The 27,415-nt window shown below is 38.9% G+C and overlaps 1 protein-coding gene across 2 annotated transcripts in view; it reads right to left on the bottom strand.

The window, feature by feature from the left end:
* The window catches only part of CHD1 (chromodomain helicase DNA binding protein 1), a 54,773-nt gene extending 42,583 nt beyond the window's left edge, over positions 1 to 12,190 (bottom strand). The window contains exons 1-2 of one of the 2 annotated variants that reach the window (XM_056512996.1): positions 12,176 to 12,190; positions 9,669 to 9,879 (exon numbers count right to left, since the gene is read on the bottom strand). In XM_056512996.1, coding sequence (XP_056368971.1) covers positions 9,669 to 9,721 — 53 coding nt within the window. In that variant the 5' untranslated portion in view covers positions 9,722 to 9,879; positions 12,176 to 12,190. Of the gene's footprint in view, positions 1 to 9,668; positions 9,880 to 11,659; positions 12,005 to 12,175 lie in introns of those variants that run through there. The other variant, XM_056512995.1, reaches the window with a different exon arrangement.
* Between the last annotated feature and the right edge of the window lie 15,225 nt (positions 12,191 to 27,415).

Raw genomic sequence — 27,415 nt, 5'->3', positions numbered from 1 at the left:
GTATCCCTTCCAAGTGAAGGTGACATTTCAAATGTGAAAAAGCAACTGCTTTACCTAAGAAATTCATGCCATAGAGACAGCATTTTGAAAATAGGTGTTTGGAAAAGTTTCCATCATTATGTCATCACTAAAACCAATGTATGTCACCAAAAAAAAGCTATTGTATCTATACACATTAAAAGTTGGGAGATAATTTCCAGCCTTTAAAAAAATCTTTTTAAAAGTTTCACTAGGTTTTGAACTCATTTATTAAAGACATGAAAACTGCAATCCCTTCAGATTAATATGCATAAAATGATTGACAGGGTAGTTGGAAATTTACTAGACAAAAGTTAAGAAAAAACTTTGCATAATTAGCTGATGAGATTGAAAAAATAGTACTATGACTTAGTAAGTGCAGTAAACAATGCACTTCTTCCATCTGAAGCCACATATCTCTGCTAGGTATCTTCTTCAAAAGTGCTAGTCATTAAAATAAGGTACCAAAATAAACTTAAAAAAGAACTATACCTTCAAAACACTGTGTCACAAAATGTTGAACCAAGATATTACTACACAAGGATATTCTTAATATATCTTTAGTAAGTGTTAAAAGGGTTCTTTTACCAATAAAATCCTACATTTTCAAATATTATATATTTATCTCACACTTTTAAATTTTCTGTTTCTTGTATATACCTTACAAGGCAGATTCTAGTACGAGTATTATTACATGCACAGGCTTCACAAATTAACGAGATATACATTGAGATGCATGGTGAAATATTGACAGAAGTGCATAAATAACAATTTTGAAGACCACGGCATTAAGGGATTAAAAAAAAGGTAATGGAAAGATGTCCTCCTTTCTCCTTAACCAAGACATATTAAGCAAGCCTTGCTTATTAAAAATTGAACATCAATCTGTAATCCCTTTTGCAAAATTAACTATGACCCTCTTCCACAGAAGTAATTCAGATTAAATCCTAGTATTCTAAATGCTAAACTTAAGAGTAAAAACTGAATTACTTAAGAAAAGCTATATACATTTACACACACTTATTCAAGGAGAGAATTTATATCTGTCATCTCCTCATAGTAAAAGGGGAATGCAGAAACAAGAAACACAGAACTGCAAAATCTCTCTTTAACTGCTCCTACCTTTGCTCTGAGTTACAGAAATATTTACACAATTCATACTGGGAACAGTATGCACTATCATACTTTGAAAACACATTCAGTCCTCACCAATACATTCACCTATTGGTGAGACTATACAAAAATAACTTTTTCTGACATTGATATTGCCACCCTCTCCAATGTCCCCTATGGTGTCAGTACCATCTACAGAGAGAAGACAGAGCTTTTTAAAACAGTCTTATAAACACTCTAAAGCACTGATGAAGATGTGGAAAAAACAAGCAGAAATGATCAGGCAGCATTTACTGAGACTGATGTCCTGAAACTAAAGCATAAATCACATAGAATCTAGGAGAAAACCCTAAACTAAACCGATTTCAAATGAAAAAAGGTGTCTTTGGTATTATTCAGTTTAGCACATCTGCTACATGGTGCAATGCTTTCTCTCCTTTTCCCTAGTACATGGTACTGCGAATGTGACTAATAAAACAGACGACAGCCTAGAGAACTCAAAGCACACAGCAGTGTGTACCAGCACCACTGCAAATCTAGAGCCCATTTACCAGTTTTTGAAATGCCAATTGTTAGAGTTTTTGAAGGTCACAAGAAAATATATACAGAAGTTTCAGACAGGTTCTCAGTAGCTCAGCTGATATTTTCTTCATCTGCTGAAATGGGACACCCCACAGCCAGCTATAACAAGGCAAAAAATAATCAGCTGGAGAGAGGTTTTCAGATCATGAAGACAAGTAATCTCTTATTTTAACATCTCAAATCAAATGATAAGTAAGAATATTTCACACTGTGCTAAAATTTGACTTTTAAAATCATTGCTACAGTAAGGACAAAAAACCTGTCTGATAGAAAGGCACTTTACTTGCATTACAGAAACAGAACCTAAGCTCTCAATAAATGTATTAAAACACAGGGAGAGAACAGAGTGAGGCAGTCATAATATCTGGTTGCTTTCTTTTCCATGTTTGCCTATGGGATTCTTTTACCTTTGCTTGCATTTTTCGAGGCATAGTCTATAAGCAATTTATTTCCAAGCCAAAGAACTTTAAGTGCCAGCTGATATAGTTTAACTAGTCACTAATCTGACTAACTTTCCTTGCAGCAAGTAATGGCCGTATAGTGCAAAGCAGCACCACTGTCTTTTACAAAATTAATCACCTGAACGGACATCACAAATTACTGAGATTCTGGTATCATATCTCTAGGGGGAGGATGCAAGGAACATTATGTATTTCCTCAAACACTGACTGGAATACTTGCACAGTTAGCTGTCTAAAGCTATCACACAAATGGTGCGCCAGGAACAAGGCTTCTGGTTCCCTCTCTTAAGAGCTCCTCTTACAGAAAAAGATTTGCCAAGTGTGTTATTTCTTGACAATTCTTCTTCCTACACAACCTAGGGTCTTTGTTTAAGTTGCTGCATTGGAAACAGCTCAGGAAAGCAAAGAGGTTGATACCTTACCCACACTCCTGTAGCTACTTAAGGTGGAATAGAACAGATGCCCTAGATACAACTTTTCTTTTGCCTGTGCATCTACATTTTTTTTCTACCAAAAAAAAAAAAAAAAAAAAAAAAAAAAAAGCCTGATTAAAACTGGTAACTGAAAGAAAACTCCACTATTTTTAGGCAGCACAAACTAGGATCTCCTTCTGTCTCCCTCAGCCTTTCCAAAATCAGTCAAGATGGTCTCTCTACAAGACAGTGAAGAGCTGAAACCTACATTTTTCATTCAAGTCTCCTGGCAGAACAGTCACATTACCTAACATAATCAGAGCAACTATCAGAGTAACAGACTTCATTCTCAGTTAACTGAGAATATTTATTGTGAATCTGTGTTTGTCAAATTCACCCTACTTTACCATGTCACATTAGGTCTATCCCTTCCTTGTTCTGGTCTTCTACTGTTGACCTCTTCTAACCAATTTTACTTTATTGTCCAACTTGCCTTCTTCCCAGATGACTGGGATTCCAAGAAGTCAAATGGCTCCAGAAATTATAAACACTATTAAGACCAGAACAGGAAGTGCAGATGCAAACAGGGCAAAGCAAGTTAAGCTACATAACAGAGGAGTTAACATAATAGATACAGTAATACAGTAATAACATCTGCTAAGATTAACCACTGAAGACCATTTATGCTTTTAGGAACTTAACTCCATCAATCAAAACAAAATTTAAGTCCATCTTGTGTCACATAAGCCTTCTTCCTTCCTCCACCTCCAAGCAAATTACATGCATTACTTACTTTTTAAAAGGTAATATGAAAATGTCATTACGTGTTTAAAGGTGCCCCTGAATAAGAAAACTTACATTGCATTCACTTTGCTCAACTGAAATAGAAAAAACAAACACTCAAGAACTCAACTACCCCTCTCCAAACTAAACAAAGACAGTAGTATAAAAGACTGTGCAGAACAGTGGACCCACATAAAGATATGGAAAATACAAACAAGCATGATGGATAAAAGCACTAATGATGATCTCCTTGGTACTGCTGAAGTGAGACTATTTCTTTACTGTGCAAAAAAACCCAAGTACCAATGAAAAATTCAGCAGTCAGCAGTAACTTCCAGTAGCAGGCCAAAAGTACACAGTGAAAATTAACAGCAGGTCTCAGGACGGAAGTTCTACATGAAAATTAGTTTCATGTATGTTGACAAACTGTGGTGTAAGTCCAGAAAGAGCACTTTGCAGGACAGGCACTTAAGAAACCTCCTACCTCTAGCCCTTGATAGTTCCATCTGTAAAGTAGCACATGTCAAATTTGATTTGGTATGGAACTCAGACACACTAAAGGAATTTGCGGCGTTTTTTATGAACACTGTCTCTGGGTACCTCCTACAGGTTCACAAATCTATGCCTGAATGCAGTATTTATTTGCAACTCTTCAAAAGAAAAGCAACATAGATTAGAGAAGGTACCAAAGCAGGTAACAGATTAAAACAAATGTAACTTTTTTTTCCAGCTCCCCCAAATAAATACCTATGTAATGAAACTGGGGAATGCTTTGCAGAAATGATGGCTTAAAGCAAGTATCCTGCTACAGAGGCATTACTCTAGTTGTCACAGGCTTAAGTTCAGCTTCACTAACTTATTCTTTAAAACAAGGTGCTCGTGAGAGGATCATACAATAAGAAACTAGAAATACAAATCCTAAAATGGGAAGCTAAACAGGTCACGTTGCAAAAGAACTGACAGAAAATGTAGACTACTGTCTAGGATAATAACTGATCCAAGAATAGCTAATTTAACACTACTGATTTCAAGTGCATTCATTAGATGACATTAACTTACTGATCTTCAGTTTCAAGGCTAGCAAGACAGAGAGTCACAATTTCAGCAAACACATTAAAAAAGAAAGAGATTACTATCCGCAGAATCTTTGAAACGTATCTGAGATGACAATGGACTGTCTCTGCTGATTGGTTGTTGGGTTTTTTTAAACAAGCTGAAGGAAGAAAAGCATTAGAATATGAAGAACCCATTCAAAATGTGCAGAAGTAACAGATACTAAATGCCAAACTTGTAAAATAGCAAGTAAGTTTCTACAAGCAAATGCTACACAAATAGTAATCTTTTCTAGTTTTATTTTTTCAAGAAATCTTAATTATTTAACTTAATTATAATGCATAAAGCAGGTTCATCTTATTTATCACTGCCAGTAAAGAACAGAGGGCACAAAGGATATAATGTTCAATCTGCCAAATGTTACTTCCTGTCCTCAGTTATTACAGACTATGAACTCAATTGAGTTTTCCTGGTATGGGCTAACACATTGTGTTTCCTGTCCTGCAGACTAATTATCTGTAAACAAAGCAATGTTATCAAAATTAAACCAATTACCTACCAACTTCCATGAACCTATGAAGTACATTGCCAGTCTTTATTTGAAAGATGCAAGTCACACATCTTAAGACTACAGAGAAGCTCCAGGAACCAGTGACAGGCAGGAGGTATCAGTGACTACCCAGGGCTCTACTACTTTGTTGTGTAATCTGAGCAACCGTCAGCACGCAGCTGGATCTAGCAGCAACACAATGTCTGCACCAGAAGCTCCTTAGAGACCACCAGCAAAAAAGTATTAAATGGAATTTTAAAAAAAACAGAAACAGCTGAAGCCAGCTGAGGGACCACATCTAGACAGGCCTGAGGTATACACTGCCAATATCACAAAACTTCACTTTGTCTTGAGGAACATGAAAAGCTTGCATAGCCTAAAATCTTGAAATTCTCAAAATCGAGGAATTTAATATAAAATATGTGATACTGGTATGTGGCATCCAGTCGGGTTAGACAAAAAAATGGCGATAAAGAGCAGGAGCTGCAAAAACAAACTGAAGATCATATGCAGATCAAGAGCCAGACCATGAATTTTTAATTTTTCCTTTTAGTTGGAAAGGTTTCTAGGAAAAAAATACTTGGGTTTGGATACATGTCCTATGGGAGCTCTTCCAAAAAGAAGTAAAAAGATGCTTTAAACCTGAATTTGGACACCTTATCATGCTTTAGTATGCTTAATTCTGTACGAGATTATACCTGATAAAATAATAATGTGTAAATTAAAGGGAAAAATACTGCAAAGAGCTTGCTTTATCCACTAGCTGTTTACAGTACATGCTACCAACAGTTTTCTTTACCATTCAGGTACTTCTGTTGATCTGCAAATTCAATTCCTCTGCATTAAGTAGGTATCTGAATATATACGGTTTTATGTATATGCTCTCTTGCTATATATATATATATGTGTGTGTATACACACATTTTTACTAATATTATCTATTAAACTCCTACTAAAAAGAAGCCAGTGAATGCAAGCAATTCTGCAAATATGCTTGGTCAATTTCTATTTTAACTGCCACTTAGATTTCAGGAAAGCTAGAACCTAAAGCCATGGCTTTCAATTAATCATTTTTACTTTCTATGGAGGGTTGCATTTATATAGTAAATTGAAGCTTGTTGACCAAGTTTTTACTCTTTACTTAATTATGTGGCCCACACACTATGCAATCCACAAAACAAATTAAACCCACTGAAATTACTATCAAAACATCAACTTTCAAGTGTGTCAAGACTTGTAAAAGTCTTTGGTGTAAGCAGCTGCTTCCTGCTTACTGCAAAAATGGCCAGCTACCTTCCACTCAAGCTTTTTAGCTAGGAAAGGAAGGTATGCTCAAGTCCTCTATACCTTGTTCTGCAGAAACACATAACAGCAAAGAGATGGGAAATCAGATTGTTATTCAAATAGTGCCAGCATTTCATTGCTGCAGTCCCTGTTCTACCTGGCACTTGCAGTTCAGGTACAACTGCCCTTCCCAGCTGATTAAGCTTCCTTATTACTATGTAACTTGAATGTATATATTCATGTTGAAGATCGTACACCAAACTGAATGCTGTCAAGAACACTATACAAAGATGCACCGCTTGAGTAAGCTCGTTAGTATACTGCTAATAATTCTCTGTGCCTACATTCACTTGCTGTCCAGATGAACAGTATCTGTGATATTTTACCCTGAGCTGTTTAAAAACATTATGGAATAGTTATATCAAATAAACAACAAGCTGGAAAGTAGATGCCACTGTGATTACTGGACAGAAGTTGGAACACCAACCACCAAGACTAGTTAACAACTAGTTAACTAGTTCACAATAATTTCCATCATGCTCAGGTCTCGTACTGATTTAGAGCTTCAGAGCTGGCTGAAATAAGCAAGCAAAGTACAAATGATGAGGCCAAGCACACTGTTCTGTAGCAAAACAGAACTTCAGGACCAACACTTGCAGCCAGGGGAAGTTTTTTAGTGATTTAGAAGACAGATAAACAGATGAACACTGGAAAGGTATGAAACAGTGTGGCAAAAAAAAAAAAAAATCACCTTCACAGCTATACACAGTGAATAAAGGACAGCTACAAACACAGTGTATCAAGTCAAAAGCCTACGATCAGTCCCTTCTCCAGCACTCCTACTGCTGAGACTACTACAAGCTTTCCACAACTTTTTCAAGCCATGTTGTTTCCGTAAAACACCACGTGCTGGTGTATTTTGGTACATCCAGCCACGACCCACTGCTTAACTTCCTGAAGTAATGATAGTGGCTCCACTACATCAGGCTGTATTTATTATCACTCCAGAATGACAGCACAATGGAAGTTGACACCATACACTAAAGGCAAGTGAACTGCTTTACTACTCTTGTAAAGTATCAAATTGCAAACTGACACAAATTTTGGGACTTCTAGTTAACACCAATGCTGCTGCTTAGATTATAACTTTCTTAGATTATCTCTTCTTTTTTCCTACTAATATTTGCATTTGATCTTATTTGCAATTTACTCTCAGCAATAGCTCTCAATTGCTTTCTTCACTTATTTCATTTCTACTTCTACCATTCTGAACAGAATGGGATCACTATAAGCTTAATAAATATATTCTGTTGCCGATTTCTACGTCCATTCTCTAAAATTCACATTTCCAGATCTGAAGGATAATTACAGCAACATTTCCCAGGTTAATTACAGTTAATTATCTGTCTACAGCTGCCTCTTGCTAAGGTACTTCAATTCAGAGTGAAAATCATCTAGAATACTGGAAACCTACAAATTAAAGTAAAAAACCACTCAGCTATAATGCCAAAGTAAGTCATATAAAAATACTCTGCATAATTTTAACAATGGAAGTAGGTTACACAGAAGAGGGTTCCATCATTCAAAATGGCAAGTTTTCTTGCTTTACTTACACGAACAACCTTCTGATAATGACCATGAAAAGAAACTTTCTAAGCCTGCCTGTGAATTAGACTATGGGGTTATCAACACTTGCTTGGATTTTAAATTTTTTGTGAGTTTTAAGATCTACTCAGCAGGACATTTAAGATGAAGAACAAAGTCTCACTTTACAGGCAAATAAGAAGTTTTGAATACTGTGCATTCTTCTGATAATTATTTTTCATTAAATTCATGGGAACTTTATGACATATAATTGTTTTAGTCTTATGAACTGCTACCTCTTTAAAATAATGTAGAAATACAGATATTTAAGGGCAATCACAGTTCAATACAAAATAGTTTCTCCATAGACCTTTAGCCAGGCGGCCTCTTTCAAGCAGTAAGAAAATTCACACACTAACTTGTCCCAGGTAGGTTCATGTTTGTTGGAAGCTTTTGTTATGCCTTTTTTTTTTTTTTTTTTTTTAAAGTAACAAGCAATATTTTGTCCCAGAATAGACTTCAAACTTGTTTGTTAACTGTAACAGTGTCAACCTTAAGGAAGCAGAAATCTCCAAAAATTACCATGTGTTAGAGTTTACAAATTATTCACAAAATTGAAAATCTACAGTCTTTCTAGGACACTTCTGTGTATAATAGGATGCTTGATATAAAAATACACAAGAATTATAAAAGTCTCTTTGCTTTCACTGTTCATAAATTTCCTTGTGATTTTGCACCCAGGGTCACCTAAACAATTCTCTCTTCCTGTCTTCCCAGTCCATCATACACTGTAGAAGTCTGACAGCCAGCACATGTAGCTGATTAGCTGGCAATTATATGTTCTTCTTGCATTTCTTCTCTTGAGGCAATAATTCAGATCTCTCTCCACCCAACTGGAAGTTTCATAGTCTGCAGAATACAGTTTTCTTTATGGCCCTCTGACTGAGAGAATTAGCTAACCAGTCCAACAGGCTGTAATCTGACAGGATGAGGGGCAGAAAAACAGCACAGTCATAAACCACTTAGAGGAGAAGTCTAATGCTCACTTTTTACTGCTAAGTTGATTTTTAAACCTCTAGGTTTATATTTCCAGTTTAAGAAATCCAAACTTTGTAGCACACAGGGGCTTTTTGAACTTGTAACTGTTCTAGTAAGTGAACCTAATTCCACCCCTACAAACTGGCTGTCACTGCATGGAGGCAAGGACATTCTAATCAGGCTCTTCCAAATGTTAACATTCGGCACTTGATAGAAGACTGTAATTTGACATTAGAGGACTGATTTTAAGTTTCTTTTTAGTTAAGAACATGGCTGGAAAACAGTCCTTCCACTTCCAAAAACAAATACAAAGTTAACACTTTCAGCTCTACTAGTCTGACAGCTAGAATGACAGAATCAGAAAGTATTTCATATCAAAACACTGAAGTGAACCACTGCCCCTTTAAAGACAGCCTAATTAGGGTTTTATACAACATACAGTATGCACGTGTGCCTTTACAGAAAACAGCTTTAACATTTTAATTCAATGTTTTTGATACTTCAAGTACCTTTTTTCCTCAAGAGAGGTATTATTCTGCTGGATGCCTACATGGCTTTAATGCTACTTCATCTTTAGTATGTAGGGCACATACACAATCACTTCCCTTCTTAGCTGAAATGATGAAAATGTAACAAGCAGATTAAGAACCTGCAAGAAAGCAAAGCCAGTCTTCCTATGATCTGCCTGCTAGCCACCACATTTCAGCATTCAGTTCACATATAAATTGGTTTTAGTAAAAAAAAAAGAAAATACACAGCCAAGAATAACTGAAATAAGCAAGTGCTTACCTTGACTCTCCACTACTGTTTCTTACACTTTCTTCATCACTGTGCCCATTCATTGTAAATATTAAAAAGTTTGAAAAAAATAAATAAAAGTCCACTCAAGTTACAAGGTGGATATCAGGAATCCACTTCTTGCTACTCTGTATGTTTTCCAGACGCTGTATGTGTTTGCTTGAGTGTTCTCAGCGGGTATTCAAGTTTTCTCCCAAAATACCTAAAATAGGAAAGGAAAACATTAACACTATTTTGAAGTACGCCTGCAACTAAAGACATACCAAAAATAAACTGTGTTTTTTTCTGCTAAACATGAAAGGGGGCATGTTTGATGTCTGTAACTCAAATATAGCACTTTTTGTGTGTTACCTGTTCATGGCTGATCATTTTATCACCATTTTCCTTTTCTGAGGGGAAAAAAAAGAATTTCCCTGCTGTCTCAGAAAACAACAAAAAATAATGTCCAGAGAACAACAGGTCTTCATACCGGAAGATCTAAATAAAGTACACAAAACGCAGGGAAAACCTGTCTTGCTTTTTGTTTGACTGCAACAGGGTCTCAGCACACACTTCTGTTTGCCATTATGTTTCTTTATGCAACTTTTCATGGGCAGTGCTACAAAGATGGCAATTTCTGCTGAACTACTAGCTGAAGAACAGGAAAAATTACAGAAATTACATTTTCTTTAGTACTGCAAGGTGAGAAATGTTTACTGCATAGTAATAGATAGTGCCTCTCTGCACTATACATTGCTTCTTAACTTTGGGCATAGTATTGAATTCAGGAACGAAACAGATCTAAATATTAAAGAAAAAATGCCTACTTGAAGAGGTAGGTAAATAATAATGTTCTGCTTAGTAAAATGTATTTCATGCACAAAAACATAGGTGAAGCATTTCCAGGAACACACGTAATGCTATGCACTTACAGCTGTGGGCAGGAGTAGGAAGATAAAAGACTGTACTGTTTAACACGAACTCACACTAAATCAAACCAGCAAGATCCCAGAGATGGAATGATCGTTATTCCATATACATCTGCCTCCCAGGCCAGATCACCAGAGTCAGTATTCAACGCAGCCAGAGAAAGTTTAGGCTCACTGTAAACGGGCCGGAACTATAACCTCGGTGATAATCAGATCAACTTGCGCCCTCACAGACTTAGCGGTGCGAAGGCGATTAGGGTCTTGCCCGCCCCGGGGCGCTCCCCAAGAACAAGCCACAGCCCAACCTCGAGCCCATCGAGGCGCTGTCGAGGGAACTCTCGCTCCGGGGCGGGCGCTGCCCTGCGCTCCGGCCCGCGAACAATGGGGATGAGGGACGGCAGCGCGATCAGAAGGAGCCCCGCAGCCACGGCGGGGCCGCTAAGCGCGACCGGGGACCCGGCGGGGGAGGAGGGGCGCGCCGGGCCATCCCGCGCCGGCACGAACCGCCGCGCCTCTGGCACCCGGAAAACACCGCGGGCGGCTGCAAAAGTTTCTCTCCGCCGCCCGCCCTCTGCTCTGGGCCGGCCCGATCCCGACTCTCGTCCTCTGCCGCCCGCGCCATTCTGTTGCTGCTCGCCCACAAGGGAGCGCGGGCAGGGCCGCCCGCCCGCTCCGCTATCGGCGCGGCCTGCACGGGCGCCGCTCTCTGGCAGCGCTTCCAAGGCCACCGCCGCCGCCCTCCACGATCGCTTCCCCCGGCGCCCCCCACGGCCCGGAGCGGAGCCGCGGCCGCTCGCGGGCCGCCCGGGCGGCTCCGCACTGGCTCCCCCCGCAGGAGCGAACGGGAGCAGCTCGACCGCGCTGCCCACCTCGGCCCCGGAGAATCCCTCCCTCTCTGCGCGGAGAACAGGGAGCGGGCCCGAGGAGCCAGCCCGGCGCCGGGCATCCACCCCCCTCGCCACCGGCAGCGGGGCCGCATTTCCTCCGCACCGCCCGCCCCCCCCTCTGGCTTTTCATCTCCGGCAGCTGCACAGCTCCCGGCCGGCGAAGGGAGCCATGGCGGCCTCTGCCTACCTGCGTGCGTGGGGCCCGGCCGGCCCGGCCCTGCCCGGGCCCCCCCCACGGCCAGAGGCCTCGCTGCGCCCCGCGGGACGTGCTGCTGCTCGTACCGCAGCCCCGGGTCGCGGGCGGCTCCCGCGGCCAGAGCGGGGCCTGGGCGGCCGCCGCTGCTTTCACCGGCTCCGCGCTGCCCGCGCCGCGGGCTCGCTCGCTGTGGCGCCCGAACAATGGGGTCCGGACCACGCTGGGAGGGGCGCAGGGAGAACCGGAGTGGGCGCCGCTCCGCTCCGCCGCCGCCGACTCCTAAGTGCTGCCGACCGCCGCCATCACGCCGCCGCTCCGCGCAGCCTCCCCCTCCCGCGGTCGGATGGAAACCCCGGGCGTGATGTCAGCCCTGCGCCCTGGGACCGACCGGCAGCGGGAGGAGGAGCCTCGGGCGGGGGCGGCGAGCGGCGGCGGCGCCGCCGGGCCTCGCACAGGGCGGCGGGGCCGGCAGCCGGCGGCTCGGCCGCAGCTCCCATCCGCCCTTACCTCCTTTCTGTCCAGCGCTGGGTGCGCTCCCGCGCCGATGTGCGGGCGCAGGGCGCTGCCCGAGGGACGCCATGAGCTGAGCGCCGCGGCGCAGGGGTTTTGTTTGCGGTTTTCGGTGTAAAAATCACGGCCCGATGACAAACGTAGCCGCGTTTTTCACTCCACGCAGTCCCAAGCGGTGCTGGGGCGTGCTTGGGGAAGTTTGGACTCTTCCCCTGGCAGGGAAATGACCTCCCTCCTTGAGTGCAAATGTCTACGCCCGGTCTTGTGCCCGCTCCTTGCATGGTTTAAAAAGATGCACGGTCATTATTGAAAAAAATCGAACAACCAACCCAGAGAAAAACAACACGCAAAAAAAAGTAATATAATCTGTGTGTCCAAATGCTTCCGGAGTGGCAAAGGAAAGTAGGAGCTGAGTGCGAGTGTGCTGTAAGCAGCACAACACCTTGGAAAGCGGGGGCAGCTTACCTGCCTCCTTCCCGGTGGAAGCACACCGGCGCTGGAAGGCCCTGCCACTCTGCCACGGGACTGTGGGGACATTGCTGACTGACGTCTGGCTCCACACCTTTCAACACCTTGCAAGGGTGAAAGACGTCAGGTCAGGAGGAAAACAATTAAGGTAAATTTAAAAGAAAAACAACCTAACCCCTTCCTGTGGGGAGGTTAGTTGTTCAGCCATCCCTAGGGGTACAGCGCTCTATCACATATCCCACCTTCCTTCTTTTCCCCTTCTTTTATATACTGAGCGTGGTGCCATGTGGTCTGAAACATCCCTGTGGTCACTTGGGCTCAGCTATCCTGGCTGTGTCCCCTTCCACTTCCTTGTGCACATCCAGCCTCCTCCCTGGTGGTGTGGGATGAGGAGCAGGAAAAGCATTGACTCTATGTAAGCCCTGATCAGCAGTAATTAAAACATACTTGTTTTATCAACACTGTTTCCAGCACAAATCCAAAACTTAGCCCCATTCCAGCTATTGTGAAGAAAACCAGTTTTATCCCAGCCAAAACTAGCACACCTACATGTTTAGTAGTATTTTACTTAATAATCTTCTTGGCTTCTTCAGTTTTCTTTACCTAGACTTGTTTAGTAGAGTTCCTCAGCTCTCAGGCTTGGAATTCCCTTTTGAAGGTATGTTTTCATAATAGTTTAAATAACTGGAGTTAGAGCTGCTGTGATACAAACCTCATCAGCTATGAGAGCCAAAAACTAGCCAGTTAACTGTCTGAACTTGGTCACCACGCAGCTGCACATGCAGTGATCCCTGAGCAGTGTCACAGTAGCAGCATTTGTTATTTAGACTGCTTAAAAATTGCTAAAACAGTGAGTGTCTGGAGATCTTTCTCCACATCCACAGGAGAGAAGGACTTTTCTTCCATGTCAGAACTTCTTTGTATTGCATCTTTAATCAATTCCTTCTTTCCCAGATGTCATAGTGAAGTATATCTTAGCAGCATTTTATACCATAAGTAAAACTGGCTTTTGGTATGCACAGCTTTCAGTCTGCATCAAGAGAGAAATAACACATAATGCATGACATTTTAAGGACAGATGGATAAAGTTTTTTGTCATTACAGAAAGCTACCACCCATTGGAAAAAAATGGCAATCAAATATAAAATAAAGAATTATTATTTTTTTTATCTGAAGCTGTATTGCAACTTTCTGGCACCTCACTAGGATGTGGGTGAGAATATTTATTGTGCCTGAGGTGTCACTAATTTACCCCATCCCTGCTTCTACGACAGTTTGTGAGTTGGTTATTTGCTTATGGACAAGAGATAATCAGCACGCTGTGCTAGATAGCTGCACTGTTATGCAGTGAGCACAATGCCTTTCAATGTCTGTGTTTTCAGATTACTTGCCTTTCTATGGTAGGGGTCCAGATTTATCACAGTAATTTGTGTTTAAGAAAAGACTTATCACTGTTCTTAACATTTAGAAGTTTTGGAGAAAGAAGCTTTGGACAAAGGTAAGATTTAGAGGAAAACAACAGTGGCAAAAAAACTCCATTTTTTTATGGAATTAGTTGAAAGAAAAACAAATTGATTCAGTGCTTTCAGGTCTAGGAGGAAAAAGCTTGTCTGAATTTTTTATCAGTTTAGTCTGTGGGCCACTTTCAGAGTACTCTTGTTAGAAATCAGTTTAGTTTAGATCTGCAACTTGCTTAGGTCTTCACTAACTGTTGATCAGAAGTGATTATTCCAAAACAATTTTGTGTAAGATGCAAAGTCTTGTTAGGTATAAATTATCTGCCAATACTTGAAGATTTGTAAACTGTAGTGCACAGAAACTGGAATTATAGAAATGAAAAGAAATAGTGAGTAGTTTAGATACATTTGTTAAGTTTGACCGACTAAGCATAGAGGTTTTTTTTTCATTATTTAATTATAAATTTCTGACATTATTTACTCAATTCCTAAAAAAAAAAAAAAAAAAAAAAAAATGTCAGTACATAATTTAAATTATTTTCGAGTTAAAAATAACACCTTTGGCTAGTACAAATGTATGCATAAAATTTCTTAACTATATTAATTTAATGAAATCTATCAACAGACTGGTTGCTGGAAAAGCATGACTAAGGCTTCACTTAAAACTACATGACAATCAGCTGAAGTTTTAACAGATTTCTACCTTGTCTGAACAGAGTATCTGTACACAATTGGACCTCTACAGAGAAAAGAAAATACAGCATTGTATCTCTGCATTGGCTAACTACCTTGCTGAAAAGCTCAAAGAAGTAATATAAACACGGGCATTTAAATGGTTGTAATGAGCCTTTGAAGTTTATATGCATCAGGACACCCGAGAAAAGTTCACACTTTTCTTTAAACTACTGTTTTGTTTGGTCTAAGTTACCACAAATTTGTTGGAAGCATTAATTCTCTCTGAAAGCACCTGCATGGTGTAGACCTAAGGTGCCAAATAAGCCTTTTGTCTATTGCTGTTTTCTTCTTAATGCTTAGCTAACCAAAAGTGAAAATTGAGTGTGAAGTATACTTTTTTTCCTCTTCTTAGATATTAACCTGAACAATCAAAATATGCCAGGCTATATATGTAGGTTTAATATGCCATAACTCTCCTTTAGAGAACTGTTTTACCATTTCTAGGGCAGAATTCCTTTTTTTCAGGGTTTGCAACAGTTATATCATCCAAGCCTTGTTCACCTGGCACCTTTCTTTCTTTCCTTGTTTGCTTGGTGCTGTATCATAAGCTTCTAGAGGATTCATTCATGATCTGTCTTCCCAAATTCAGGTGACTGGCCAGGCATTGGCCAGGTACACTTGGCAGGCAGAATGTCACAGCAAAAGGCAGGTCTGATGGAATATGCTCCCTTGCTTAATGAACTCCCACCATAACGCACTTCTTGTGCTGCAGGCCCTCCTCTGTGACCATGTCTCAGCAGGAACCTGTTCTTCATTTGACAAGCATTGTTATGTAGCTTTATGCATAAAATGCCAGTTCTTTGTAAAATGTCACTGTAGCCTTCGTTTTTCGAATTCACTAATTTAAGTTAAGAAGCGTAAAGTGGCATAACTATATGCTACCATATGTAACACTACATTTACACCTGGAAATTTTATTTGCACACCTATTTCAGTCACAAGCTTCTCCTGCTCATATTCCAATCTGACAGAGCTTACACTACAAGTGTTTACTAACACAGATGTTTGAACTTCCCCTCTGCTACAAGAACACCACTCTTAGGCATCAGTTCCATTAAACAATATATTTTATGCTCGTGGATTGGTTACACTTGGCCAAAACCTTGAAAACTATGCCCTGTGTACTGGAGTAATGCAATTCTCTAACTGGATCAGCTGAAATAATGTATTCCATTAGACTTGGTGCAAGTTGTATAAGACTATTTTTATCCCTCTGAGTTGCAGCAGTATAATGGGTAGGTCATGCTAGAAATTATATTAATGAGTAGTCTTTTGGTATTTCAGTACTTCTAGGTATAAATAAGTTTATAAAGAGTAACAGTTTTCAGTGTCTGAGTTCAAAGTCTGAGAAGAGCTTTTAAGAGTATGAAGAATTCAGCTCAAAGATAAGGTTTGTTACTTAATCATATTGCTGTTAGAAAAAATAGACTAAAAAATTTGAAGGAATCATATGTGAACTGTTTGTTCCTGTTATTAAATAGAGAATAAGCAGGGGCACTGTCTGAAAGAGAAATCATACTTCTGTACTTGGCCATAGAAAATATGAAGGGGTGTTTGGAAAAGACCTGTGCTATATTGATGTGTACAACAAAACCAATTGATTCTATGATATAGAAAGCGATGAAAAGCAATGATTTTGAAGCTGAGAAGAGTAATGAAAATGCAGAATATATTCATTCCTTCAAATTGTTTGTACTGTCATTCAGAATTTAATCCTCAAAATATTCCTGCAAGACAATAAATAAAAATTAAAAAGACGGAATAGCAGCAGAAGAAGAAAGGCTACAAGGTTTTAACTGCAAGTACTTTACAGCAAGACACTAAAGATATTACAGTATCTCTGTATCTGTTTTCTCAGGGTTGATTTTTAAATTAATTGCATAATTCATTTACTGGTAATGTAAATAAAAAAAGGACAATGGGACCTCAGATTTTTGAGGTCTTGTCTGAGACAGTTCATTAATATATTAAAATATATTGATTTTAATTAATTAATTAATTAATTTAAATACATTTTAATAAATCTTAATTTAATAAAATATATTAATCTCTGTCACCATGTCTTACCAACAAGATAGGATAAAAGTTCTTTCTGAAATTACTGATAGGAAGTTTTAATTCTTCCAAAAGATTATAGAAATTAATGATTCCCCTTAGATGTAGGGCTAAGAACTCACTTTAGTAGGAAGAAACACCTTAGAGATAGAGATTTGTTGCTTGAGACAGAAGAGAGCTAAGTCAACCCTAAAACTTAAAGAAATGTAAGAGAAACACCTTTGCTGTCAGACCACCATTTAAGACTATTGTCCAGTCATATGAGGCAAGCAAATATAAGAAAGCGTTTACATCATACATGAAGCTGTATGTGAGGGCAGGAGCAAAAAGGATAAACTTCTGTGAGTTCTTGGCAGTTGTGAACTGTAAAGTTAGAATGTGTCATAAACTTTCTTAGACGGTGTCATGAGAAACAAGAAATTCTAATGTGAATTTTAACATTTTCTTTTTTGTTTCTGCTACAGTCTGTAATTTTAAGTGAGCAAGTTATTTTTGTCCTTATAATTTGTGAATGAAATGGAATCCTTTTATCTGACTTTTCTGTTCCTTCTTTGTTACAAATTTCACTACATATGGTGGGTTGACCTTGGCTGCCTGCTACTAGATACCCACAGAGCTGCTTTCTCATTCCTCAACATCAGCCAGATAGAGAGAAATTTAGATGAAATTCATGGGTCAAGATAAAGACAGAGAGAAAACTGCTAAGTAACATCACAGGGGAAACAGACTGGACATGGGGAAAATTAATTTAATTAATAAATTTTAAAAATGCCAATTAAATGTAATTAAAAGACATCTGTATGGAGAGAAAAAAAAATACAAAATATCTATACTAGCTTCTCTTCATCCTCTTCTTTTTCTTAGGCTCAATTTCAGTCCATCAATCCTGACTCCTCTCCCTGAGTGGTACCAGGATATGGGAAATGGCTGCTGGGATTAACCCATAATAGCTCCTCTCTGACACTTTTTCCTTATTGCGCTCTTCCAGTACTCCCAGGTGGCTTCTTTCCTTCACAAACTGCTTCAACATGGGTTGTACACGGGCTGTAGTTCCACTAAGATAAACCTGCTCCAGCATTGCCTGTAGGGCAATCACTTGTCCAGTTCCCGGAGCATCTCATCTCCTCACTCTTTGATCTTGGTTTCACACATTTCTCACTCATCCCTCTCAACTGTTGTGCAGCATTTTTTACCATTTCTTAAGTTTTCTGAGCAGTGCTACCACTTTGACTGCAGGGCTCAGCTGTTCCTGTGTCTGTTGGAGCTGGCTAGAGCTGCACGGGGCAGGCACATGGCTGCTCCTCTCTGAGCAGTCCTTGCAGTCCTCTGCAGTGATCATAATGCTTCCTTCCAGCCCCAATGCAGTAAGGTACCGAGTCACTTTCACCATAATGAGAGCTCCAGAATCTCCAAATGGTTTTATATTTTACCTCCACTGGAGCTGCTCAGTTTTCTTGACAACTGGTACTCCATAACTCTGAGAGTAAGAAGTTTTTTTTGGTGGCTGACATTAGCTGGATACGCATCCTGGCATTCCTGAGCCTCATAGGAATTGTGCAGTATTTGTGCTGGAACTGAATAGTCCTCCCAAGCACAGGTTGGGAGACAGAACTCGGGACTGGTCTTTGTCTCATGGAGGGTCATGAGCTATGCTTTCACAAAGATGTGAGTTATGCAGAAGAGATTTAGTAATTTTATCTTCCTTTTGATCACTGAAAAAGTAACTTGCTGAGGTGCTTCTCTGTGTCCTGAGGAAGTCCTTCCAAATTGCTACCTGTGTGGAAAGACTGAGGGATATGATGACTGGGAGAACACTGTATTGTATAGTTATGTTACTATATCCTTGCGTTTGTAAGTGTAAAATGCAAAAGGTCTTATAGCAGCAGAAAACAAGAGTTATGGAGCTGACTGCAAATACAAGCTGTGCCTCTCCTACTGTTCCATCTACAGGGAGCTGGGAACAACCGGCCTCTCCGTAGATAATAGAACTTCCTGTCCTTCTGAGGAGCATACAAGGATACAAGATCTGAGGGGAACCGGCAAAAATGTTCCACCTGTTTCAAAACTGAAAAGCACTCAGTGTTTGAAATTTCAATCAGTGTCCCTAAAGGAGCAGCCAGGTATTGCTTTATATTTTATATATATGTATATATGGGTGGACATATGCTTGCTTTTAAGATAACAACATAAGTAAACTTATGCATTGGGATACTGGCATATTGGATCCTGCACTTTTTGGGTTAAGCACACGGAATAGCAGGACCTCTTGCTGAACTATCAGTGGTTATGGTCCTTTAGGTGGAGATTGGAAGTAAAAGCACTGCTGTAATTCAGAGAGATTTCATCGACTTTGTAAATTATTATGAAACAGGAAGATGCAATAATATTGTTTTAAAGAAAAGCATGACAGGAAATTAATACTTGGCAGGCCTGTGTTTGGCATTCTGTGTTTATAAATAGAGAACATTCAATGATATGGATACCAAACATTCCTCTGCATACTGGGTAAAGCAGCAGTATCGTATCATTTCAATGTGGGACTGTCTTTAAGAGGCTCCTAGTGATTTAAAGAAACCAATAATTTAAAATTCAGAAAGTGTACAATCGAGTATATCTGAAGAGTCTTAATCTAATCTTTTAGTTTGAAAGAGACCTACAGATACATAAATTAAAAATCCTACTGCAAAAATACACGTATGTTTTTTGGAACATCCATTTAAAAAATAAAAAACTCCCAACCCCCAAAACTTTCCTATTGATGTAAGTGTTGGGTTTGAGTTTTTTTTTATTGAAGGCATGGGGAATAGAATAATGTGACTAAATTAATGAACCATAGCAGGTGTTTTCATTTCAAATTCATCTCTAGCTGTTTGTTCTCCTTATCAGTCCATGGAATCATGACGATTGTCATTGCTATTGCAAATGTAATAAAAGTGTTCATATTAAATGACCCACCTCAATTTAGTTGGCCACACAAATTGCTGCTTTAATTTTTTGTTGATGTTGATTGAAGATATTTTCATATGCCAGAAGTCCTACCACATCTTTCTATAAATGCAGTCTTAAACTACAGAGACTCTGCTCTCCCCTCCCTCCTTTTCAATATCAAAACTTAAAGAAAAACTAAATTCAATTATTGAATTTGGAATAGAGAAAGTTCTGAGTTTTTAATTGAAGAAAGAAGTTCTAGGTCAGGATAAGATGGCAATTTCTGTTTTAAGCGTCCCAGAAATATAAGTCCAATAGTGTTTTTAACTTTAAATTTGCTAAGAGCACCAGGCTGGAAAATATTTTCACAACTTTAAATATGATGGGAGTGTAAAATAGGAATGAGAGGTATCTTTTTTGATTTCATATTGTTTACCAAACAGTTTAAAAAACCATTTAAAATCTGCACTGACATTACTTACTTAGGCTGTATAATACTAAATTTTATTACTGAGTTCCAAAAATAAGAGAAATGTGAAGACTAATGAGAAAGAGTGCTGCAAGATATAGAATGCCTTTTGTGCAGAGTGCTTTGGTGCATGCTTGTGCTATGAAAAAATGCCAGAGCTGCATTTATGAAAGTGGGAAGATTAAAAGTGATTGTGAATTGCTTGAGATCACACAGCTGTGTGAGACAGTTCTGACAATTAAGCAAAATTTTCCTAGATCCAGGAATGGATTATGCTTGATAAGTGAACAATAGAGATATATCTCCCAAATCATGCTTTTGAGGATTTCTTGTGTTGATTTTTAAAATAAATTTTTTAACTTTTTCTTTACTGTCACAATCATGAGGTAAGTCAGACCTGAAAAAAGTTTCTTACAAATCACAATTCCAAGACATGATTTCTCCTATTGGAAAATAAAGATATGGTTTTGTAACAAGCAAACCCAAAAATTGAATCAGCTTTTCCCTAAATAATTATGTCTTATAGTCATTCTTCTACTAGCTAAGAAATATTTGCTGTTGCAGTGCTGTGGTTTTGGGGGTTTTATTTGGTTGTTAGTTTGTATTTTAAATAGTTTTGAAAATCAGCCCTTCAAAAACAACCTTAGAGTCCATGTACAGCTTGTAAATGAGAGTGACAGTATATATATCTCTATCTTTGGTAGAGAAGCCTGTATTAATATGAGTATGTGTTGCTTCCGTCAATACACACTGATTATTTAATATCTTCAAGTGATCTAGGATTCAGAAGTAATTGTATTATCCAAAAGGGAGCATTGTGGAAAGCTGCTTGCAAATGATGATTTAATAGTGTTTACAAAGCATATCTCTACCAAAAATGAAACAGCATATTATGTAGTTTCTTCCTTACAAGAATGTAACCTTGGGAATCAGCCAGCAGAGGAGCAAAGGATACTTAAGGATGGAAGAGGTAAGAGTAAGCAGCAAAGGTAATAGTAAATCCATTGTTTGTTTCCTCCACTGACACTAAAAACATCAGTTTAATTTTTTTGTCTCTGATTCCAAAGTAGGATTTGCACATGCATTTTTCTTGTGTGGGAACCTAGTAATTAAACTTTATGGTAGATTTTTCTTATAAGATTTAATCTTTTTCATTCTGAAATCAGATTTTAACTTCATTTTGGAATAAAGAAGGAAATCCCAAAAGGCTAATTTTTTTCTTACAAGAAAATTCAATGAGTCAGAGTCAGCACATGGAAACAGAACAAGACAGCTAGTGAATACTGCAGCCTATGGTTAAAGTGTAGAGGAAGTTTGGTATCAAAGAATGAGCAAACTGAGACTTACAAGACTTCAGCTTTCAGTTGGAGTGTATATTTGTGCAAGAAACAGAGATGATCACCTTAATGTCAGGGAAGATCATGTTAAAGGATTGAATAATCATTCTGAGACGTTGAGAAAAGCAGCGCTATAATTTCAAAATCCCAGGGAGTTGCCTATTTTATGTGTGAGTGCTAAGTAACTGAGATCATGACTTCTTGAAGTTTCATTTCCAAGTTACATTGTCTCCATCCAGATGGACCCGCTGCTGTATCATGTCTTTTATGTACAATAAATAATATTGAGTTCTAAGGTTTGTATAATCCTGTTCGCCATTCTTAAGAAGAAAATGGAATTATTATGGTGGCAAATGTTACCCAACATTAAGAAAATAAAAAAGAAATATGCTGTGCAGCTGTTCCACTTTGGGAAGCTATTGGTAAATTAAAAATAGTAGTTCTTCACTTACAGATTCTGAGTTATTGTGTGGCTATTGTGCAAAAGTCTGTATTCAGTACATTCTAGTACTTGTATGTGTCTGAAATCTGGGATGTAGCTGGTATGAATTCCTTGCATAAATAAAAATTACTTATTTTTGCAATGAAAACTTCTTTAGTACAGTACATATTCTTTCATTAGTAGATGTACCTTTTGCTTCTTGAAGTAAGCTGTTCTTTCACTGAAAATTGGAAACTAATTTCATGTAAGTAGTTTGTGGTTTAAAATATTTTTTTGTCCAAGTAACTACAGCCATTCACAGTTTACAATTGGTATTAGTAGTTTTAATTTGTCTGAAATACTAGCTTTTCATACCACACACTAAAATAAATTCAGGGGGAAATCCCCCACATTATTAACAATTTTGTTAGGAAACAACTCTAGAAAACCATAAGTGGAACAATCAGCATTTGTAAACAGTAGAATTGTGGATGTTCTCCAATGACAGTGTAACTTTGTTGGGGCTTGGCTTTTTTCCCTTTTCTCTCTGTGGAATTTTCCCCATGGTGATGCCAAGAAAACTTGTTGGCTACGCCCTAGCACAGGTAGCTAGAGACAAAGTGGGGGGAGAAGGAACACCTGGAGACTGGTGCTAATTTTCATAGCTGCTCTTTTTTTTATTTGTCTGGTTAGATATACTAGTAAAGAGCTGTTATTCCTAACCCCATGTCTTTGCCTGAGAACCCCTTAATTTCAAAATTATAATAAATTGGAGGGAGGGGAATTTGCTCTCTCCATCTCAGAGAGGGGATCCTGCCTTTCTTGGCAAATACCTATCTTTCAAATCAGGACAAGCTTTTATTCATTATGAAATTGATTTAGTTCTGTGATGTTGGAACACCACAGGTACTATAAAGCATCTGTCCTATTTTAGTTTATAATTCTTAATAATAATGGGGATAGTTTTTGTAATAATTTTTACATCTGTGTTTTAACATTGATGAGTTACAATGTGAGATACTACTGGCACCTGAATGTTAATTCAGACTGAATGTAAAAAAATCATGATCTAACATATTCTTATGTTTGTATTCTGAGACTTTGTGAAATTTGGTACAATTTGCCAGTGTGCAATAGAAGGAGCATCAGCGAGAATTCCAGCTAGACCAAACAGAATTATTTATTTGAATCTTCAGTAGAGTTTTAAAGTGTCAGTTTGATTTACATATTTTTATATTACTCTAATCAGAGCTGATAGTCCTGAAGTAGTTACAGCTGAATTTTAATAATCCACATGATGATATTTTACAGAAGGTGTTTATTAAACTACTATGTAGGTCCACCAGTTCTAAACCATTGCTGTTGACTTGCCTTTAGATTTTTAGATTGTTGTTTAGTGGTTGTTTTTTTCCTAGACTGTTTAGGGTAACTTACATTAACTCAAAAACTGGAAGATCTTATTCCCTTCTATAGAAGGATGAAGTCTGCAGGTAATTGAGAAATAGCCAAGCAAAATTACTAAAGTAAAAATTGAGATCTTTATCTTTCATCTCTCATTGTTGGTCTTTTTGATACTTAATATGATAACGTGGATACTGGAAAGGACAAAGAATTGCCTAGTCTGATCACTAACTTGAAAAATGCAAATACCTTTTCATTGAGGCTATAATGGTGGGTCAATTTTGGAATAAGTATTTTACTAACTCTAGAACATTGTCATGCTCTTTCTTGATTGAATGAAGAACTCTGAACAATTACTGCTTAAGCAGGGTGAATTGATTATAGTAAAGAATGTTAAAATGCATTAGGACTGTAAATTAATCAATCAATCATTAGTTACCTATAGAGAATCTCAGTATGCCTAATGTCCTTTACAAGTTCTGAAGTAGAGGAAGGAGTTTTATTATAATATTTTGAAACATAATTTCTTATATAAACCTGTGTGGGGGAAAAAAATCAGATTTTATTAGAAGCAGATATCTATCACTCTAATAGAATGTAAGGTATGTCACTGGTTTTTTTTGCATTATGAATTTTAAATCAGTGATATTGAAAGTTGTAACTTATGGAGAAACATATGGTCCAATAGTGGTAGCCCAGGTGGAAAAATCTTATAGAAAAGGTATTGTTGAGAAATTAGAGAATGAAACAATCACGATCACTATGAAGTTTAACAAGGACAGATGCTGGATTGTACTTCTGGGACAGGGCTGTGTGTATAAACTGAGGAATGAGGTGCTGGAGAGCAGTGCCATGGAAAGGAACCTGGGGGTCTTGATTGACGACAATTGAATGTGAGTCAGCCCAGATGGCCACAGCCTGCCCCAGCCTTGCCACCCACTCTGCTCTGCAGCAGAGTCCTGGGGGCACTTTTGGGAACTGCAATGTAAGAAAGACAGCTGTTAACAGCATCCAAAGGAGTGCTGTGAGGGGAAGCCATGAGGAGCAGCTGAGGTCACTTGTCTGACTGAGGGGAGACCTCATCATAGCCAAAAACTTCCTCGTGAGGGCAAGAGGAGGGGCAGACACCTCTGCTCTGTGGTGGCCACTGACAGGACTCGAATAAATGGCATGAAGCTGAGTCAGGAGAGGTTTAGGTTGTATATTTCTGACCCACAGGATGGTTGGGCACTGGAGCAGGATCACCAGACCCAACACCAAACCTGACAGAGTTCAAGAAGTGTTTGGACAATGCTCTCAGGCCCATGGTGTGATTCTTGGAGTGTCCTGTGCAGGCCCAGGAGTGATCCTGATGAAATCAGCATACTATGTGATTCTATGACTCTATTCCTTAAAATCTCTAAAATTAGGAGTCAAAACTTTAATTTAAAATTCTTGACATTTTTGTACTGAAGTATAAAGGCCCACAAAATTGTGTCTGGCCTTATCGAAACTGAGTTTTTTAGCCAACAATTTTATTTTGTTTTTAATAGAATAAAAGATGGGAAAAATATTTTCTGTATAATTAATTGATTCCTTTCAAGAGAATGTGAAAAGGCTACATAATAATTTGACCTAAAATGTAAATACATTTTCTACATCAACCCCTGCATTTCTCTTCGCCTTGTATGAAAATTCTACAAGGTGATCCATGGACTGGATAGGCATGCTGATTAAAGAGATACTTCTTGTTTTAGCATTAAGAAAAGTTATAGGTTGAGCTAAGAAGAGTTAAGTAATGAACAAGAGAGGGAAAAAAGAACAAGTATTGTCATGGCAGTGACTTGCCATCTCCAAACAGCACATTAGTGCCCAGCTTGTGTCTGAGTATTGGCTACTTTGGAAAGAACACACCCCCAGTTCTGACTGCTGAGCATGTTGTTGTATGGCATATATCACTTGCAATTGTTCAGCTTCCATCAGTTGTCCTGGCTGCTTCTCCTCCCAGGCTCTTGCTCACCCCTGGCCTGCTTGCTGCAGCGACAGAGTGACAAACAGAGAGAGCCTGGACTGTGCAGGCCCAGCTCAATAACCAAAACACTGGCGTGTTATCAACACTGTTTTGGTCACAGATGCAGAGTGCAGCACCATACTGGCTGACACGAGGAAACATAATTCTGTCCCAACCAGTGATACAGATATATATGTGTATACAGACTCTAGTGCATAACTCTGTTACTATAGAGGTGCAAATTATTTTAGGCAGTCTACTTCCTTAGCTGCTACTTCCTCTTTCTGTACTTAGAGAGTTTATTAGCTCTCTAATGGGCTTTCAAGTACACTTCTGTTATGCAAAGTAAGGTACTGCTCCTTTAGGCTTCACTGAGAGAGCTTCCTTAAAAAGTATCCCCAGGTGCATTGAGCATTTGCACCGAGATTTGAACAGTGCAGAGGTGGATGGTGAAGAAGACAAGGCTGTTGTGCTTTCTAGAGATATTATGGACAAGGAAACTGCCAAGAGAAACAGCTGTAAGTGCTCTTAACTTCATTAATGCAGTGGAAGGGCAGGAGTGACCGTCATGAGTCATTAGCACAGGGAGGTGAAGCTGCCAAGGTACTTAGTATGTACAGACTAGATGTGCATTCACCATCTGACACTGTCCAGATCTGAAGATTGAAGGGATTTTAGATTCTGAAGCCAATGTTAAGTTCTTATATTTTGGTTTAGTTCAGTTTGTTTTCTATTAGACCTGGATGATGTTTTAAAATCAATGACTGTTACCTCCCCTTAATTGCTATCATGTATAGAAATTCCCACTTTTGTGTCCAAATTATTTACATAATGTCTAGAAAAAAGCCTAAAATCTAAGATCAGTTTTTCAACATAAAATCCATTTGAGCATTCTCCTTATTGCAGTCAAAATTAGCACAGTGATCTTACAGATATGGTTAAGCCACATTTGGTTGTGTCATTGCCCCAAGTGCTTGCTTGGTGAATGCTGCTTTAGAGTTACTGCAGAGCATACATGTCAGGAAGCCAAGCTGCAATAATGTTGTGGATCCTGTTCTACAACTCCTCATCAGCTCTGAGGTCCTATACAAAACCTTCCTGTTAGAAGGACTGCCAAAGTTGAATGAGGTGAGGTTTACTCTTTGTTATACTGTCCCTCATACTTCTTGTTCTTCCATATAATCACTGCCCCTGTTTTGCCTTGGCAAAACTGAGCCTCAGATATGCCTGTAACAAGTATCAGAAATGCACTCTAAGGTTAGCATATCTTCTGCAGTGTCATCCTCAGTGAAATCAGAGATGCTGGGACAGGCCTGTTCTGAGTATGAATTAGTGTGAGATGTAAAGTGACTTCCTAATTAGTATTAGGATGCAAAGTCAAAACTTGTTGCTATACCCAAGTCTTTTAAGTTCAGCTGCCAAAATTCTGTAAACTTGTACCAGCAGGACCAAGCCAGTATCTTTTGAATTTGCTCCTTTTTCTGCTGAAATAGTATATTAATAAAAATAATATTCCAGAAGTAGCACATGTATCTTTTCCATAGTAACTGCTAACACAAGGACTGGATTGAAAACTTGGAAATATGAAACTTACAACTACATACAGAGGGATTTTGGCTCCCTCTAGTGAAAAAAAGGCATCAACATTGCAGTGGCAGATTGACTAACCTGTTCAGATACGGACAGGAAAATCATTCCAGGACGTCTGACTAATGTACAGCAGTGCCTCAATCTGCTACACAAGGCAGGACTTGGCTGACATAAAGTGACAGAACTGGATGATCTTTGTTAAGATAAAAGATGTCTCATTCTGCAATTTCCTTAGGAGTTGTTTTTTGTCGTTTTTGTTTTTGTTTTAAATTGCTGTACAAGTGTATAGAAGGAAAAGCTGCTGAAAGATTGACAGCTGTTGGTGTGGGAATTTTTTTTTTTTTTTGTTTATTTTGTCTAAAAAAAATTTAACAGCTATTCTTTTT

This window comes from Oenanthe melanoleuca, chromosome Z (assembly GCF_029582105.1).
Source record: "Oenanthe melanoleuca isolate GR-GAL-2019-014 chromosome Z, OMel1.0, whole genome shotgun sequence".
Taxonomy (NCBI): Eukaryota; Metazoa; Chordata; class Aves; order Passeriformes; family Muscicapidae; genus Oenanthe; species Oenanthe melanoleuca.
The sequence above is the reverse complement of the archived record's forward strand: the minus strand, read 5'-3'. Positions and strand labels throughout refer to the sequence as shown.